The sequence below is a fragment of the Brienomyrus brachyistius genome, unplaced genomic scaffold, assembly GCF_023856365.1.
Source record: "Brienomyrus brachyistius isolate T26 unplaced genomic scaffold, BBRACH_0.4 scaffold85, whole genome shotgun sequence".
Lineage (NCBI taxonomy): Eukaryota > Metazoa > Chordata > Actinopteri > Osteoglossiformes > Mormyridae > Brienomyrus > Brienomyrus brachyistius.
In genome coordinates, this window is record NW_026042360.1 from 502,716 (window position 1) to 521,475 (window position 18,760).

At 53.8% G+C, this 18,760-nt stretch overlaps 1 protein-coding gene across 2 annotated transcripts; it reads right to left on the minus strand.

Moving 5' to 3' along the window:
- Positions 1–2: 2 nt before the first annotated feature.
- On the minus strand, positions 3–18,535 carry aipl1 (aryl hydrocarbon receptor interacting protein-like 1). Of its 2 annotated transcripts, none has more exons than XM_049003616.1 (7): positions 18,012–18,535; positions 4,041–4,154; positions 2,542–2,721; positions 1,823–2,011; positions 1,179–1,355; positions 969–1,110; positions 3–390 (listed from the first exon to the last, which is right to left on the minus strand). In XM_049003616.1, the coding sequence occupies exons 1-7, from the start codon at positions 18,018–18,020 to the stop codon at positions 191–193; spliced, it is 1,011 nt and encodes a 336-aa protein (XP_048859573.1). In that variant the 5' UTR covers positions 18,021–18,535; the 3' UTR covers positions 3–190. The 2 variants fall into 2 exon arrangements, 1 of the variants encoding a protein (XP_048859573.1); XR_007388527.1 differs by having other exon boundaries at positions 257–390; positions 480–1,110.
- Between the last annotated feature and the right edge of the window lie 225 nt (positions 18,536–18,760).

The window sequence follows — 18,760 nt, forward strand, 5'->3', positions numbered from 1 at the left end:
CGAGTTTTATTTGCAGTTATAGGGTTAGGCGTGCAGAGACTATGTCCCTCATCCACACAAGCAGAAATGTAGAAGTTCTACACAGTAAAATATAGGCCACTGCTTTCATAACCTTATAGGTAGGGTCTAAGCTGAGGAACTGCCTGCAGCCCGACCCAGCTGGACTGGGCCAGACCGGCACCACCCTGCTTCAGAACATGCCCCTGTACTTCAGCCTGTCTTCCTCCCGCTTCTCCTCCATCCGCATGTTCAGCACCGCCACCTCCATCTTCACTGCCTTCTTCATGCCGGGGTCCAGGTCCAGCACCTTCTGGAAGTCCTTCCTGGCCAGGTCCTCGTTCCACACCTGGGTGTGAGCCTTGGCACGCAGGAAGTAAGCCTTAGTGACCCCTGGCGGAGAGAGAGGACCTGTCAGGGTTTGCGAACGGGGATGGAGGGATTGTGGTGGTAGTGGGGGCTCAGCCAAATGGGCTGCTTACCTTAATCCTGTGTTTCTGAACCCAATCCTCGCGGACCCCCAGAAAGTCCACGTTTTTGGGATGTAGGAGGCAGCAAGAACATGGACAGTCTGGGGCTCCCAGAGGACTGGACTGAGAAACACCGCTGTAAAGCACTTCAGACAAATGTACATGTCAAGAAGTCTTATATACATGATATAGCCTGGAGAACAAGAGATGAGCAGTAATCTGCTGGTGTGCAATACTTCAGAGGACCCAGAACACAGTTGTTATTCAGTGTGTGCAGTGAGGCAGCCTCGTACCCGGGCAGGCAAGCGGGAGCACTGCAGCTCAGGGCTGGGGGTGGGAGGGGGGACGCCGGCTGAATGCTGACGTAAAAGCTAGAAGTGGAGGAGTAGTAGCTTCTGGAAGATTCTGCCAGAGTAACCATGAGGGAGCAGAAGAGCTACCTGCACTCAGGTGCAAAAGTGTTAATGACATCATGCACAGTGCCCAGAAAGAGGAAGAGACCTGGGTGCTGGCTGATGATGTCACTGGTATGCTCGATGACCTCATAGTGCTCCTCCATGCGGAGCAGACATTGACAGTAGTTGAGGGTCAGGGTGTGGGCCATCTTCTCCAGCTTCAGCCAGGGGACCTCCCATGCTTTTTCCTGGGGGGAGAGAAGAGCTTAGTCACAGTGAGGAGGCCTGACCTGCCCCCCCACCGGCATGTAGGTACCTTGGTCTGGACGTTCTTGATACAAATGAGGGCTTCCTTGTACTTGAGCGTGGCCTCCTGGTAGCGGCCCTGCTTGTAGAGCATGTTCCCCTGGCCATGGAGCAGCGGCACGGCCTTCAGCCGTTCCTCATTGCTCAGGGCCCACGACTCGCGCTGGTACTCGCTCGGCTGCTCCACCTGGGGGAGCCTTGGGGTCAGCAGGGGCTCTGCGGTGGGGGTCTGGTCTACAACTGTGTGCTGCACCATGCTTGGGATACAGCTGGATGAGAGACTTTGTTTATGCAGATACTGGAAAAAGGAGCAGCCTGTGTGTGTGTGTGTGTGTGTGTGTGTGTTCTACACATTACACTGTGGGGACCAAATGTCTCAGGCTCTTAACCACTATGGGGTACAGACCCATGTGTTGGGAAGTCCAGTTTTGATGCTGTGGGGTTGAATTCAATTTGACTGAAATTACTGAACTACAAATGTCTTCTAAGTCTTGTATTTTGTCTGGTTACTTATGGTTAAGCTTGTGGCTGGGTTGGGGTTCAGGTCGTCATGTTGGGACTAGGGTTTTGCACATAGAAATGAATGGAGAGTCCCCACAAAGATATGAATATAAATGTGTGTCTGTCTCTCTCTCTGGGTTAGGGGTCACACACCTTCAGCAGCTCCAGCGTAAAGCAGAGCGGCTTCGGCTCCTTCTGCAGCTGGTCCAGGTCGGTGTAGCCCAGCGTGTGGTAGGCGAAGGCGTTGGCCATGCCGCAGGTGTGGATATGCCAGTCCACAGGATCTTTCCCCTCTGCGATGCGTCTCAGGCTCTTAGCCACTATGGGGTACAGTCCTGTGTGCTGGGGGGGTTCATCCACACGTGGTACACAGAGTGAGGGTGAGCGGTTTCGAAGCACATTGCTAAAGAGCTATGTAATCCTAGGAGGTGACCCACACAGGAGCACTGTACAGCGCCTCCTGCAGGAGTTACAGATCTTCCACTACAGCGAAACGGAGCGGTGAGCAGAATCTTCTAGCACCATCTGTGAACACAAAGGCCTGCTCTGTGTTCCCCAAGGGCTGCAATCTGAGGGGGTGGGGATGTGGTGACGCAGTGTGGAGGTGATTAGGAAGTCTGGAGTTCCTCAGATTAATATTCTGCTAGGAGAAGCCCAGCCCAGCTGTGGACTGTGACAGCACACAGAATGGGAGGGGAGTTGGGAGGTGATTAAGGAGTAACCATTTGCACTGATACATTGCCTCGTCTGTAGCTCAGCGGGTCTCGATCTGAGTCCCTGCTGGCCATGGCGTGGGCTGGTTCCAGTCCTCCATAAACCCTGAGGGAGAATCACGACCCACCCAGAGCCCTCCGGGCAGATCAGGTACTCACGATGACGTCGCACCAGAACTCGGCCACCTCCCCGACCCGCATGGAGCCAAGCAGCGTCTCCCAGATCTCCATCTTAAACATGTTCCCCATCACTATCTCCATGGGCACTCCCACCTTCCTACTGTCATCCAGCACTGTGCGCTCGTCGTCACACAGCTGCGTGCGGAAGTGGAAGGTCACCTGACCGAGAGAAAGGGGCAGGGTTTATTGGCTGCATCTCCTCCATGTCTGTTTTGCCAAAGTCAAGAAAGTTAAATACCTACCAGATTATTGTATGTCACATGACTAGTCACATGACATGCAGTAATAGTTAAATTACTACCAGGGTGTTTCACATTATTGCAAGTCATGTGACAAGTCATGTGACATGTCATGTGACATGCAATAATAGTTAAATTACTACAAGGGTGTTTCACATTATTGCATGTCATGTGACTAGTCTACCAGCGTGTTTCACATTATTGTATGTCACGTGACTAGTCATGTGACTAGTCATGTGACTAGTCATGTGACATGCAATAATAGTTAAATTACTACGAGGGTGTTTCACATTATTGCATGTCATGTGACTAGTCTACGAGGGTGTTTCACATTATTGCATGTCATGTGACTAGTCATGTGACTTACAATAATGTGAAACACCCTGGTACTAATTTAACGATTATTGCAAGTCATGTGACAAGTCATGTGACAAGTCATGTGACAAGTCATGTGACAAGTCATGTGACAAGTCATGTGACAAGTCATGTGACAAGTCATGTGACAAGTAAAAATATGGGAGCAAAAATATGAACCATCTGTGTGTCCCTGAGGACCGGTTTGCTCTAGAACAACTGAGTATTCTAATGCAATATGGGAGAGTTAAGGTTTGTTTTTATTTGAGTGTTTACATTAATAATATTTCAGTTTGCGTGTTCTAGATGCACAAAATCTAGAACATGGAAAACAGCACCTCTGTCACCCATTCAGGGCTGCGTCTGCTTACGTGGGACTGCTGTGGCATTCATGTGGTGACCAGCGCCTAGAAATGTCCCAACACTTACCATGCCATTGCTACACCATAACTGCAACCACAAGCCGAGCTGCACACAGACAAGGTGGGTTTCGAAGCTTCACATCATACAGTTTAGTGAGATGAAATGATTCATTTGCCCATTAAGCAAAGAGGGGTACAGGTGCATTGAAGCGCTTCTCTCCGCTCACCCCAAGCTTGGGGGGGGGGGGGACAGCCAGCGTGGTGGCTTTGTAAAGGAAAAGCAGAATGATCATATGGGAAGTAGAGTGACACTGAGTCTAGGCAACGGTTTGCGTGTCTCATTTTCCAGAGATATTTTTATCTTTGAAGTAGGAGATGAAACAGATCCCGACCCACGAGCACCGAATGATTCAGCGTGTCTCGTAAAAGCATTTTCCAATGAAAAACAGCTGCTCAAGTCAACCTCATTTTGCCGAGAGATTAGTCGCAGTCACCTGAGGGGGGTGCAGAGGGGGGGTCCTACCTTTGTGCCGGTGACAAATCGAGGTAGTTCTGAGGATCCCCCGTGCAGGATGGTCTTCTTCACACCCTCCACGCCAAGCATCAGGCTCTGCTCCATGCCCACACCAGGCTGCGTCTGTCCCCAGTGACGGGTGCGTAGCCTTTAGTGGTATTGGTGGGATTACGAGCAGGCTGAGATAATAGGATTGGAATCATGGCCCCACCCCCAAGCTTGTCAAGAACCCCCAGAAAAAGCTGTGCAAGTTAATCTATCGACAGGAGGACACGGGAAGCCTCTGGAAGGGACAGGAACCAAGCCGTCGCCCAAAGTCACACAAGTGTGTTCTTATGCTCAGGGTGCACAAAGGCCCGTGCCGATTCGGCAGGTCACAGCCTGCTTTGGGAGGGGAGGGGCCACGAACCCTGACACATTCAGGCTCCTCCCCATCTGACTGATTCTTAAGCGTTACAAAGATGTTTTCATTTATTGTTATTCAGACAAAATTCAAATAAAACAAGTTTCTTTTATAACATGTGCGTGTCTGACACCCTATTAGCTGGTTTTGTGGTGATGACATAGATCCCAGGCTGCCCTTTAATTCTAAATGCACTAGTTAACTGTTTCATCCCATGAAACAGAGCAGTATTTAATGTCCCGTGTAGAAAGACTGCCTAGAATTTTCTCTGCTGTTATAACTGCCAGAGGAGGTTACTTTGATGAATCAAAGCTATGACATTTTCTTGCTAACAAAGGTACTCAAATGGTGAACAAACTGTAAATTCCTGTTAGCAAAGAATATTGAGTGTATTTTTAGTCGATGTTAAGGAACACGCACATATAGAGAATCCCAGTGTGTACAAATCGTTTGACTGGTAGTGTAGATATTAGATATAGGTGACAAAATGCTCTGCATAATTTAGAAACGATTAAAAAACTACTGAAACAAGCCCAAAATCAGGTTCATATAGTCCAACATATCAGGGATGTCAGATCCTGGTTTATAAAACGTCAAGCTGTAGGCGTCCAGCCAGCAGAAAAGCTCAATGGACCGACCCAGGGTCAAGGTCAGATTTACTCACATAACACTGGTCAAGATGCCTGGATTATCCTGACACCCCAGAACGAGGTCCTTCATGGCTGATTACTCATCGCCCTCTGGTGGCAGTGATGCAAAATCACAAGTATGGTGGGGGTCTCATTTTCTTTGGTTGGGTAGTAATTGAATCAGTAGCAGGATATTTACAGGACATTTATATATGTGGATAAATGACAATGTGGAGATTTCTTAATATGTCGCTTGCGTTTGCCAATGTCTATGTTCATCATGTCGTTCACCTCCAATTTCTTTTGGGTTCAAATCGGGTTAAGAAAATGAAAAATAGGGTCAAAATGTCACTAAAAGATTGGACATGAGTAAATACCTGGTGCTAAACAGACTTAAGTGGCCGGCCAGTGGATCAATGCTTTGGAGGGTCCACCATTCAAGGGCCAAAGGCTGAAGCAATACTGCTTCAGATATTCGGCTGCGTTGCCAGGGTAATGGATGTTACCTCAGAAATCGGCAAGGTTACGTCACGATGCGGGATCGGGATCAGATGCTAGAGATCCGTCAGCTGGGGGGGAAGGGATCAGCCTGCGCTACGGAGAGCCTCCCGTTTGTGGCAGACGTGGCTCTGCCCCAGATGACGCACGGCATCCGTAACCTTGTGTGTTCCCGACTCGCCAGGCCCAGTAAGAGGGACATGGCCACCCGACAAGGGGACTGTACCTCGTACTTTTTCCAGGGTGACTCAGAATAAATGCATCAGTCTGGGGGGGGGGGGGGGCTCTGTGGATGCCTCCAGAAATAGAGATTTGCTCATAATCCCCTAGGGGCTCCCCCTCACCAAGCAATGGATTGTGGGTCACCAAGGTGGAGCCTTCTAGTGTGCAGCAGGCATGTCAGGCAAGGCATCCCCCCCCCCCGCCCCCACCCCCGCCTGGAGATGTGGGAGACACTGGGGAGTGAGAAGCGATCCTTAAGGAGCTGGGGGAGGGCATGCCTGTGGGTGTCTGAACCCCCTCCCCCCCCGCTATTCTCTGGTCGAGTCACTTCCTGGAATACAGACCTACCATTTATTCATGAATTTAATTAGCACCACCCACACACCACGAACATAAGGGTCAACACAGCAACCACGCGATTCCACTGCTGTCTACACCCTACACCCCCCAAATATCCATAAAAAAAAGCCCCCCCCATGCTCACCTCGCGGCTGGCCGACACCGCTCAGGGCTCTCAGGACATCCAGTACCTGCATATTAATTCCACCCTCTCTCATGCTCCATTCCCGCAAACCTTATTTCACAAGCGCCGCCACTGCTTCCCCCCCCCCCCCCCCCCCCCGCCGACCCTGAGGGAGAATGGTGACGCGATTGCGCCGAGAGGCTGTCGGGAGGCGTCCAAGAGGCACCTCCCGCATTCTTAACAGAGAGGAGCTCTACTGAGCCGCAGTGGAACCAGCAGACGCAGAACCACGGCCTTCAGAATCGGCGGGGGACTGCGATACGCAGGGGTGACGTGTGTGGGGGCGCGTCACAATACAGAGGGGGGCATATCCCCGCCCCAGCACAAAGTGGGGCAGTGACGGCCTGCCGGGCCGGTGTGGAGCCCATATGAAAAAAGCAGCCCCGTCCGTCATATGGCGGTGTGACTCGAAGCAGCCGCTCCTGCCGTGCCATTCTAGCGCCGCACACAGGGCGTCCGAGAGGCTCCAGCTCCCTGGCCCAGATCTGAGGCCGCCCTCTGGGCTTGAGGTACACGGGCGGCCAGAACACTACTGCTGGGACCTGGGACTCCCTCCCTGACCTTTAGTTACCTCTGCTCACACCAGGGGGGGCTACCTTAATCAGGAAGGGGAGCTGGTAGTCTGAATTAATATAGACATGGCACCAGCCCCCCCTCCCCAGCATCTACCTGCTGTCTCAGCAACCAGGGACGGGGACTGCCAGCAATCCCATGATGCTCTGCATTTGTCTGGAGAACCAAACTGTGCACTGGCGTTCAAGGAAACCACTCACAGTAGAAAAAAACACGATGAGCTCAGACGAATGTCTGCTGGGTCACTGCAGCAGGCCAGTTGTGAAATGCTGTACATGGGAACAGCGGACGTGCTGCCTCTGGGACTGGATCCAACAGCCTTCTGACCACGAGATGAATTCCTAAGATGCTAGCGGTCGGTGCCGCAGATAAACATCAAGATGCGATTGTGCACGATAGCGGGGATATCGCAGTGACTCAGGATGATGTCACTGTCCCTCGGACACCCACCGCAAGCAGATCGTGAGGAACGGCACACAGCCTCTGCATATGGCCTATAGCAGAGGGGTCAATCAGTCTTAGCTGTGGGAGGCACGGCAGTTATGGCTTCAGTATTGTGTAATGGTTAAGCCCTGTCCCCCACCCCCCCCCCCCCACCCCACAGGATTGTCTACCACTCGCCTGCACCAGCCTGGGCTCGTCTCCCACACTTCCACTGAGTTTGGCCTTCCCAGAATCGAAAACCTGGCCAGCAACTGCGTTCCTGCTCTCACTCTCACCTCCATCGCACTCGCACTGGAGGAGAAAGACGGCCTTCATTCTATGGAAAGGGTGTCAACACCCAGTACCGGCTGCGACCAGCAGGGGGAGCTATGGAGCTGGGCAGGACCGGCGCCAACAAGCTGCCTGGGCTTGCAGTCACACCTCTGGCTTATGTTCTGATCATTCGAACAGGAATGCTGCATGGCTAAACTGCAGGAAGCTCTAGTCAGACGGCGAGAGCCCGAGACACGGGACAGGCTGTCCATCAAGGGGGAATCCCCCGGATTAAAGTGCATCGGAGAGCCCGCTGCTGCAGTTCCACCACATGTGTGTGAGTTCAAAGCCTGGACATCATTTTGCCTGAGGCAGAGGGGAGGGGGGAGGTGACACCTGTGACAGCATGAATGCTAGGGCCCCATGCCGAGGCACCCGGTGTGCTGCCTGCTGGGCCTCAGGGACATGGCTGGCCAGAACACTGCCTGCTGGAAAATTGTAGCTCCGCCTCGACCTTTAGTTACATACCTCTGCACATAGCAAGCAGTACAAAGGCCAGAGGCACGGCACACTGCTGACGCAGCCACACTCACGGACGCATCAGCAGTCACCCCGGAAGAGCAGCTGCCCAGAATATTCCAGGCCGGCAAAAAAAAAAAAAACGCAGGGCAGCACAGAGCCGAGAGAGGGTGGGCCGCGGCCCGCATAGGGACGCCAGCGTTGAGGGTGGAGCGGGCAGGTCTGCACTCATCAGCTGACAAAGTACGCCGACACCCCAGGGGCCAGCAGTGAATTGAGGCACTTCCCACTCCTCGGCCACCACTGAGAGACAGAGGTGAGATGACAGCCCCCACAGTGGAAAGTTACAGTGGAGCATTCCTGCACTGGGGCGTTCCTGCACTGGAGACAAAGCGAGCTGCACCACAGGCCACACCCTGCAGTGAGAGCCGTCCACGCAGAAAGGGGAAGCCGGGGACTGACGCATACGCTCACGGCGGCCGGCCAGGCGGACTAGGATGTAGCAATGCATCGTGGGTCACAGAGGACAAAACAATTAGGGGGTGACTTAATAGGCCATAATACAAAACTGCCCCCCAGAGCTCCACACCTCAGATGTCCTCTTGAAGGTGGGGCCAGGGCGGCCGGGGGCCTCCTGATTACTCAAGGTCTTCCTAAACATCCTGCAACCAAGACAGGCGTAGGTACAAATCCAGCCCATAATAATCATCATATGCTGCTGCACTGGATTAGTGACCGATCCCTGGACAGTGACCAGCATGACTGTGGCCCCAAGCAGCGGAGCAGTCGTACGCCTGCTTGCCCCCCCCCCCCAGTCATAGGCATCACATGCCCTGGGGGCACCCCAGTAGTGCAAACGCCCCCCCTCCCCCACAAAGGCCTGATATGCACACGAGCATGAACTGGAAAATCAAACAACCCTGAGCCCTCCCACATGTAGCCATGCGGCTCTCCCCACCTGAGAGTCATAAAGCTGAATCCTTTTCCCAGGCAGTAAGCTACACGCTGCAGTGTGCGACAGCCAGGCTCTCCCAGGCTCAGCACTTAGCCGCTATCCGGCAGGGAGTCATTCAGCATGACACTCCGCTAACAAAGAGGCAGCTGGGTAGGCGGGAAGGGGCAGAAACGAGAGGGTGTCTCCCCACAGAGTGCCTGCAGGCGGCGCTAGAGACCTTGGGCCCAATAGCAACGAATCATAATCAGCCCCCCCAACCCAGACCAATCGAAGTGGAGATGTGCGTCACTTACCATTCAGGTTACCATTCAGCCCCGACTTCATAACACTGCAGGAGGGGGGGCATGATTTTGACCTGGCTTCAGGCAATCGGGCCGGGTCACAGATACCCAGACGACATGAGTGATGTGGACTCACCTGGACGGCCATCTGCGAGCTCACGGCGGCGATGTGTACACATCCTGCACCTGGGCAGCGGCCCCCAACATCAGAGTCAGCACTGCAGGCAGGACTCCATCAGCAGAAGAGTCACGGACTGTCGGTGCTGATGAGCATTGGCCTGAGCGGGAGCAGACAGGCTGGGGGGGCAGCAGCCAAAGGGTCGAGTTGCAGTACGTTTCAGCAAGAGCAGGGAGCAGGGATCTCGTGTCAGGGTCCGCAGATCAGGGCCCTGCAGCTGCCCCCATGAGGACTAACCCTAAATTCTGACAGTGAAACAATGAACTATGAAAGAATAGCCATGTTAAATCTGTCAGAAGTTTAAGGGGGCAGGTAAAGCAGCTCTGCAGTTTTCCTCCATGCAGACATTATCCTGGGCAGCACCATTCCCCTCACACCAAAGTGGGGGGGGGGGTCTTCCTTGAGGTCATTGTACCTTAAACCTTTAAAGGAACACACCGCCCTTCCCAGAAAGAATCTTCCCAGTTTTTAGCCCTTCGGTGGTCAGGCGGCAAGGCCCAGGTGCCCCCCCCCCCACGAGAGACTGATGGGGCATCAGCGGCCAGGCACCAGGACAGCATCTGCTGGGTCTCTGGGGTATCGGAAACACAGGAGGCTCCCAGCAAGCAAAACCGTTCCCTGAACCATCTGCGGTGGGCACTAGAGGAACCCAAACCTGCCCACATTCCACCCCCCCCCCCCCCCACTCCAATTTCAGCAGACTAACCAGGGATCTTTCCAACCGCAAAAGCAAGCAACCAGACACTTCGTCTTTGAACCCTGGGGGCCAGTGATTATCACCTCCAGCTGATGAAGACTATGTATCCCCCCCTTCTGAATGCACCAACCCAAACAAGCATCAAGGACCCCCCCCCCCCCCCCCCAAAAAAAAATGAAAAAAATGAAACCAGCTCCCATTATCTAACACCCAAACTGACGCTTTCATGCCGTTTCTATAGTTGCTATATTAAAGCGATACAGTACCTTGCTGTAGGGAACAGTGTGGCTCTCCTAAGAAGTACCCCAGACTCCCCCCTCCTCATCCGACTGACACAGGGGGTGGGGGGCACAGGCCATACTACAGAGCTACATAAAGACTGAGCATGGCTACACCAGCGCGCGATCTCGCCCACAACCACAAACCTGCCAGAAACCACAGGTAAGCCTTCTCAGATTCCCAGAAGCAGCCACACTAATCCTAACCCATTCAAGCGCCCTACAGCCAATCAGGGCAAATCAAGACACGAGAACATTCTCCACTGCCATCACTCAATCATGATGCAGCACTGGGAGCGTTACCCGCAAGCTCGACGCTCAGAACCGAGCAACCTAAAAACCTCATTTAGAACATTGAAAGAAAGGAGGCAGCAGACCAGCAGGGGACGTAAATGTAGAGTTTATTGGCACTGTTTGGAAAGACAAGAGAATATCAGCAGGTCAGGCTAGAGAGAATGACCAAATGTCCCAAATCAAGTTCCTCTGAGAGACTGACTGGACTCCCACCATTAAGGGGCGCACTTTTACCCCAAGGATAGGATGAGAGTGGGACCCCTTTCCAGGGAAGCCGCTATCCCCAACCACAATAATCCTCGCTGGCAGGCCCCCTCCTCTTGACAGGCGCAGGGAGGAGCCAATCACAACAGTTCTTCAGCGGGCAGCTTTAGCAGTTATACATGGACATAAAGCTCGCCAGTGAAGAACTGCCGCGACTCGGCCAAGACGCGTGTACATGCAGGCACACGCGCGCACAGCGCCACACACACGCCCGTCTGCGCCTCCCACTCACCGGCTGCGCAGGACCTGATGGAGAGAGAGAGAACAGAAGGAGCATTTAGAAGAGAGAGGGAGCCTCGCTCGCATCCGGGGAGGGCAGTGGTGGCAGGGAGGCTCACGCATCGCCCCAGAGACCAGAGAAGCAATACGAGAGAAATGGGGGCCATTTTCATGATGAAACCCATGAGAGGGGTGCCCAGCCATGGGGGGGGTGGAGGCGGTATGTCGCAGCGCCAGAAGCTCCCAAAAGCCTCACCCAACCGTGACGGGCACCTCCCAGCACCGCCCGGATTCCGGAACAAGCCACGTACCGAACAGCGGCCTACAAGTTGGCCGCCCTGTGGGAGGGGCTTCTGGGCCAGGCAGGCCTCACACTGCAGCCTTGTCACGGTCCGGCCAGCCCCAGCTGGGAGAGGCTGTGGAAACATGGGGTGTACTGGGAAAGAGAGACACTCCACTCAGCACAATCATTTATTTAAAATTAACCCCCCCGGTCCCCCACAGTGACTGAAGCATTTTATCCAGGCTGCAGGGTGGAGCAATGCACCCCCAGAATCGCCAACCACACAGGCGGCTCATTTTTAGCCTAAACATTCCCTCCTGGCACTGCCGTGAGCCCCCCCATAAGCATCCATCATACAGGACGCTGTGTTCCAGGGGGAGGATTCATCACCAGTAGATGCTTCCCAGATCAATTACAGCAGAGAGCAGCGACAGGGTGGGGCGGCCAACTCAGCACCCCCAATCTGACGAGCCCCGCCTGCTCCCCCCAGCGCAGTGGCTCACACCCCGTCGTCCCCATCCTGCCCCCCAGAGCTGCACTCACTCCGCAAATTAAGCCATTAATCACCGCGGCTCCTTGTCTCCGGCACTTTCATACATCAGCGCCCCCCCCCCCCACACACACACACAGTTATCCACTGCCATGGATGCAGTTACCGGGGCGATGACGAGCCCTAGGACCATACGCAAGTGGCCCGTGAGGACAACCCCTGCAGAAGACAGGTGGCATCGTAACCATGTGACGAATAGGGGGGGGGGGGGGGGAGATTCACTGCGTTTGTTATAGATGAACATCCTCAGAGGGGAAACTACCACAAACTGGGGGCCAGAAATGCAGAGAGAGAGAGACAAAAGATGCAGTGACCACACCCCACCCCCCCCACCACACCCCAGCCCCCACCATGTTCCTGTGATCTGAGTGATCTGAGGCATTCCCACCAGACTGCAGCAAGCCGGCCCTGAAGGCTGCAAAACTGCTGCGGAGTGGAGAAGGACAGGAGGGTCCATTTCTATTAAGGGAGGAAGGAGCTCCATTACATGGGAGGAAACCAGTAAGATGGAAGTTCAGTACAAGCCCCCCATCTTTAAAAGCAATCAGGAATAGAAGAGGGTGGGCGGAGCCAAAGCAAGACCCTCTCAGAATGCAGGGGGCGCAGCCAGACAAGGCAGCACCTTTTACGGGACCCTCCTCTGAGAACCAGCCAATCGGAAGGGAGAAGGGGCTAAGCTTCCCCAAACTGAGTGCAGGAGGCAGAGTGGCTGAGGGCAACTTCACTGGGCCCTTAAAGGCAGAGAGTTGGCTAAACCGCTATACCGACCATCCCATGTGACTCAGGCCTTCATCAGATAAGACGAAGGAGGCCAGACGCGGCACCGGCGTCATAGAAGCAGAGCCCTGCGTCAGCCAAAGGTGGCAGGTGACGATCAGGGGAGCGAACAGGATGGGGAGCTGGTTCTCATCCGGAGGACGGACGTCAGCGAGGCATCCTGTCACGTGGCACAGGGCAGCCCCACCCCCCCCACCAGGGGCAATGATGTAAGCGGCTCTTCCTGGACAGCCATAAACCCACAACCTGATAGTTCAGGGTGCCGTTTCGGTGGGGGGGGGGGGGGCTTCAAAGACGGGAACCCCACGCACAGGCCAAACACAAACCAGACCCCTTTCCCAGCATTTCACGGCACGATGTTAAGACGATAAAAAAAAAAAAGGGAGGAAGTTTTCACAGTGTATCGGGGGGGGGGGGGGGGGGGGGCGGGTGTGACGCCTTTGAAGCAGTGATTTATGATCTCCTGCCACCCTTCTGCCATCACCATGACCGAGCCCGCATGCACACGCGAGTGTCTGTGTGTGTGTGTGTGTGTGTCTGTGTGTGTGTGTGCGTGCGTGCTTCATGCCGCCCTGTAGCTCCCTGCCACGACGACTGACACACACACACACACACACACACACACACACACACACACACACACACACACACACACACACACCCGTCCTCGGCCCCGTGGGCCCTGTCTCCGCTGCCGGCCTGACTGAAATTCCTCCAGCAGCGTTCAAACAGCCGCATGCAAACAAAACAGTTTGATAGAATAAGGAAATTCCAGGCCCGTTATACAATGGAAAGGGCCGCAGGGCACAGCGCGGAAGCAGCGGAGTCATCTCAGGAATTCTGATCGTCCGCAGCGAATATCCGAGCCATTCCCAACATCCCGGGGGCTGGGAGGGGGAGAAATCCTCCCCCCCCTCCATAAATCCACTCCGGGCCGTTTGAGGGACTGGAAAGTAACTGAAACACGGAGAGGCAGAACAGCCTTGTGCATGGACAAGCGTGAACTCAGTGACCGGAGACCGAGAGGGGGGGGGCGGGAGAGAGGGAGAGGAGAGAGACACACACACACCCCCACCATGGGGAGAGAGGGCAGCGGTATGCAGACAGACACACACACACACACACACACACCACACACACACACAGCTGTACTGCGGCGGAATGCAGATGTGGTGCAGGAAGCAGAACTGAGTGACCCGGGAAAAAAAAGGGGACAAGACAAAATTGCAGGGCTGCAGCTCCAAGCAAACGGGGTGGAAGCACAAGACGACATGGGGGGGGGGGGGGTCCCTGTACCTGTGGGATTAAACCCCCCCTCCCCCATAATGCCAGAGAGACTGAGACCACCTTCTGGGTCGTGAACTCCTCATGTTAGAGAGCAGGCCATCTCCAGGACACCATCTGGCACGACCTGCCACAGGGAACATGCTGTAGGTCTCCCCTTATTATTATTATTTATAAAGGCTGCCCCCCCCCCCCCCCCCCGACATCCACCACCCCCCACAGGGACGGTCAGGTGTGACTGTGCCAACTGCACAGCAACTCCAAGACAGCGTTACGCGCACTCAGGTGTTCGAACCCACATCCACATTGGGGGGGTTATATCATACAGGCTGCTACACAAATTATTCAAAAGACCCCCCCCACCCTACACACTTAGCGACTCCAGAAGCAATCAAGCTGCATTTGCTTGTGGCTACAGATTCCAGGGTTTCAGACACTATGCCCCCCCCCCCCCCCAAGGCTGAGGGATTCTCACACAGTATGCAGCTGAGAGCCAGATGTGAAACCCCCCCCACCCACCACCACCACCACCACTTTAAGTATGTGTCTGTATAATAACAGCAGATGTACCCATCCCAGCACCGCCAGTGGACTGGGGGGGTTTGGGGTAGGGTGGAGATCAAGACTGCACCAGAACCAGATCGGGACGCCCCCCTCCAGACCCACCGCTGCCTCCCGGGCTGCTTAACCGGGATCCTCTGGGAATAGGGCCACAATCCCTTTCCTCTGCCTCCCGGCACCTTCGCCGCATTCCGTAAATGTCTGGTACATATGGTACAAATTCCAACCGGTCTGCTGTGGGCCTCCATTCCCTCTGAACTGGGCCCCCACCTCCTCTAGAAAAGCACTGTGCATGCCAGGGCTGCCTCCCAGCACTGGGGGAGGCAAACGCTGGACATGGGGGGGGGGCTTCATTCAGGCAGGTGCAGAAGGGGAGAGGGGAGGTGCAGTTTCCAGGGAGTATGCAGGCTCACGCATGCTCTAACTGGGTACACATACACCAGTAAGGGCTGTGACCCGCTTAATCACAGACCCACGAGACCTGGGGGGGAACGGTCACCCCAGAAATGAGCGTGCAGTCATTCTCAAGGTCCTAAGCGGCTGGGGGGGGGGGGGACAACACCGGAGATCGCACACTGTAAAAGTCAAGATTCGTCAGTGCGGGGGACAGACCCATCTGGAAGAGCTGTTATAGCCCGCATCTATTTCCCCGTAAGCTGGGACCACACAGGGGTGCATGTGCGCATGCGTGTGCGCGCTTACAGAAAGCCTCGCGGAACCGCAAGCCAAGGCCAGACATGGACAGCACCATCTCAGACTTTCGAAAACGGGTTAATTAAGTGAACCACAGCGAGGAGCTAGCCGTTAGAACACCGCGGGTCAGCAGCAAAGGGGGAGGAGTTAAGGGGGCAGCGAAAACCAAGATGGAGGGAGGGGCGGAGGCTAGTTCAACCACAGAAGTCAGTATTTTTTTTTTCCCCCCAGTCTAGAATCTGCGACTGACGCTCAAGGCCGTGGCATTTCACCGCACATGCATGCGGCCATATTGCCACATAAACGGAGCCGGGCTCGTCCCCAGAACCGGCGTTAACCTGGGACTCGGCCTCATGGGAACTCCCCGGCATACCAACACCGACGCCGCCCTGAAGAGTGTGACGAGGCACGCCTCTCACTGACGGGGCCCAGTGACGATGACATTAATCTCTCCAGCCATGCAGAGATAACAGCAAGGCCTCACTCCCCCAGGGCCAATTCAACACAAGGACACGACCCAATAATTAGGCCCACAGGACAGGCGAGTATCCAGGGCACTTCAAATATTTAGCTTTTAGCACCTATCTGCTCCCCTTCCCCGTCATCTTGTCTACAACCACCATAAAATGAGAAGAGCATTTCAATAACCTGCTCACCAAAAAAACTGGTGTGACAGTGATAGGCGTTTATATTTTAAAAATTAAAACAGCTTAGCAGCGTCACCCCGGCCAGAAATCAGCCAGGAAAAACCGTAAATGCACTTCATTTTTAAAACTCAATTAACATTTTGGAGCCAATTCCACCTGCACAGTGACCCAGTCACAACGTCAGATCCAGTAGCACTGGAGTACCACGTTTCCACCAGACGGACACCTCCCATTACCGAAGGTCTGCCGTTCGGCGACACGAAAGTACAGCCAGTCGGGAAAATGCCAAACAAAAATTTGCCAGGAACGATGTCACACAAAGCAAATCGCCATCTTCCACACCAGCAGAGGGACGAGATGCGTAACAGTAGGGTCTCAACGAACACGGTAACATCTTTACAGTACAGGAGCTGAAACAAAACGGCCAGGGACTAGAGATTCAATCCCCCCACCCCACCCCCCGATTTGGGTTTAACTGGGCCACATTACGCAGCTTTTCATTGGGATCTATCAGGTCAAAGTGATCTCATTACAAGCCTGGCAAGATCACTGCCGGACCGAAGCGGCAGCCGGACGGGCAGCCAGCTTCTGGGTGACTGCAAGGGCTCTGGCAGCAGTCAGACAGGAAAGCACATCCTGAACCACAGGTCAGACACCCAGCCCTGCAGGGCTCCACAATGTCACAGACAAACATGGCGCCGCACAGGCCGGCCAGTGCTGACCCAACCCCAACAGCCCGCAAAGCTGGAAGATAATCCTCTCAGTTCCAGGCTGTAATCCACAGTGAATTAGCCTCCAGACGTGCAGTTTAACTCAGCAGTTCATCGGCAGGAACAGTCGGGCAAAATCTTACAAGACAGCAACCATTTCTAAACATGCAGCTGTTCAGCCTCAGCAAGTCAGTGGGGTTAAAACAAGGCAAGAGGCGAGATACTTCCATTAAAGTTGTGTGATTAGGAGCCTGCAGTGGGGACTGCAGCCATTGGGTTAAACTCAGATAATCACCATTCCCAATAGAGATACAAAAAAATTCAAGCTGCAGTTTCTAGGGGTCATATACAAGTGAAACAGGAGCGGATTTTGCAGCATAGCTATCCTAATGCAGTGAGCATTCATTAACAGCCCTTCCCCGGCAGAGTGACTATATGAAAGACTAATCAGATGCCACATCGCTTCATAAACCCGTCACTTCGTCACGATGCATACGTATATGTAACGTCACTTCAACACGCAATATCTGCGCATCTGTGACGGAGGAACGACAGTATAAGACCCCCGATCTGCGAACGTGTATTTCTTCGGCTCTGGAAGAGTACTTAGGGAGTGCAGAGGGCCACGAAACGAAAACCCATTTACCTTGATCTGCAGGAGCGACATTGAAAGGCTAACAGCGGGTCCTCCGGGATAGGTCCGGCGGGTTATCGTTACAATCGTTTCATCGTCGTTTGTATTTTACAAGGGTTTTTAAGGAAACATTTTAGTAAAGACCAAAAAAAAAAAAACAGAAACGGAAACGAGAAACTTCTTGAAAAAAAGGAAAGGGGGTGCTTCGGGTAGATCGCATTAAACAGGGTGTGGCCTTATGGAATTCGCATGGCTGTCCCTACACGCGGATCGCCTTACTCCGCTAACTAGTTACTTAGTTACCCACACCGGAACAGCCTCCACCCACCATCAACGAGCCGCAAGCGGACGCCTTCATTACGCTAAAATCACTGACCGCAAACGTCGTAGGAAAAGTAGAGGATTTAAGAAAAGTGGGCAATCATGCGGTACTAACTGCCACGGTGCGAGCGAAGACATGCACCATGCAATGCAAATCAAATACTGTAACACACATGCAGTGAAGTACGGATTATATGGTGTCATGCAGTGCGCATACATGTATAAAAGAAGCTGCTCACGGCGAATGGAGGGCGCCGGCTACACTAAAAAGCAGGACTGAAACCCTCTTACCTGATTCATAAAAAAAGCAGCCGAGCTGTCAAGAATACAGCCATAAGAATCACCAGTTTTCCAGAACTCTCCATAATCGCCAGTGGTAAAGTGAGCGTTGTTGGGTTCGTGCTGAAGTTGGTGCCATACTGACAGGTACGGGCAGCGGGAGCAGCACCGCCCACTACCGGCGGCTCTCTGCGCCGAGGGTGTTCCCAGCTAGATCAGGAATCGGCATTCGTTTGAGGCTCATTGGCAAAAGAACAGGGCAGGAAACTAAGACGCTTTTATTGCGCTGGCAACATTTTGTTCTTGACGCGTTTTCTGGATGCGTCAAGACCGTCGCCTGCCGATAACTGCCGGCCGGGGCTATAATGTAACTTAAACCCGAGCCTCGGCTCCAGGCGCCGATACCAATCGTTGCTTGCTTTTCAGCCGTCATACACGCAACCCTCAAACCAACAAGTGTCCAGCCCCAACATTCGTGCCAACTTACTTTGCAGGAAAAAGTCCCAGAAAAAAAAAAACCGCTGCCCGGTGGCCCCGTGCGGGGGTAAAAGTGGTTTTGTGCGGACGCTGCATTAAACGGTCCTGCGTTATTTAAGTATTATATATATATATACATACACCGACATTTATCTGCGCAGCTGGGGGAGGGGGGAGGCCGCTGGTTCTCCTGACAGCAAAAATGGCACTTTCTCCATAGTCAGCTTTATGTAATCTTCCAGGCGTGCCGGATCGTTCCAACTCCACTCAAAAAAGAATACAGT

Excerpts from the sequence above, each read along its gene's own strand:
- aipl1 (XM_049003616.1), bottom strand. Across the intron at positions 1,111-1,178 it reads TCAAGAACGTCCAGACCAAG|GAAAAAGCATGGGAGGTCCC; the intron begins GTACCTACATGC and ends CTCTCCCCCCAG. Across the intron at positions 391-968 it reads CATCATCAGCCAGCACCCAG|GGGTCACTAAGGCTTACTTC; the intron begins GTCTCTTCCTCT and ends TCTCTCCGCCAG.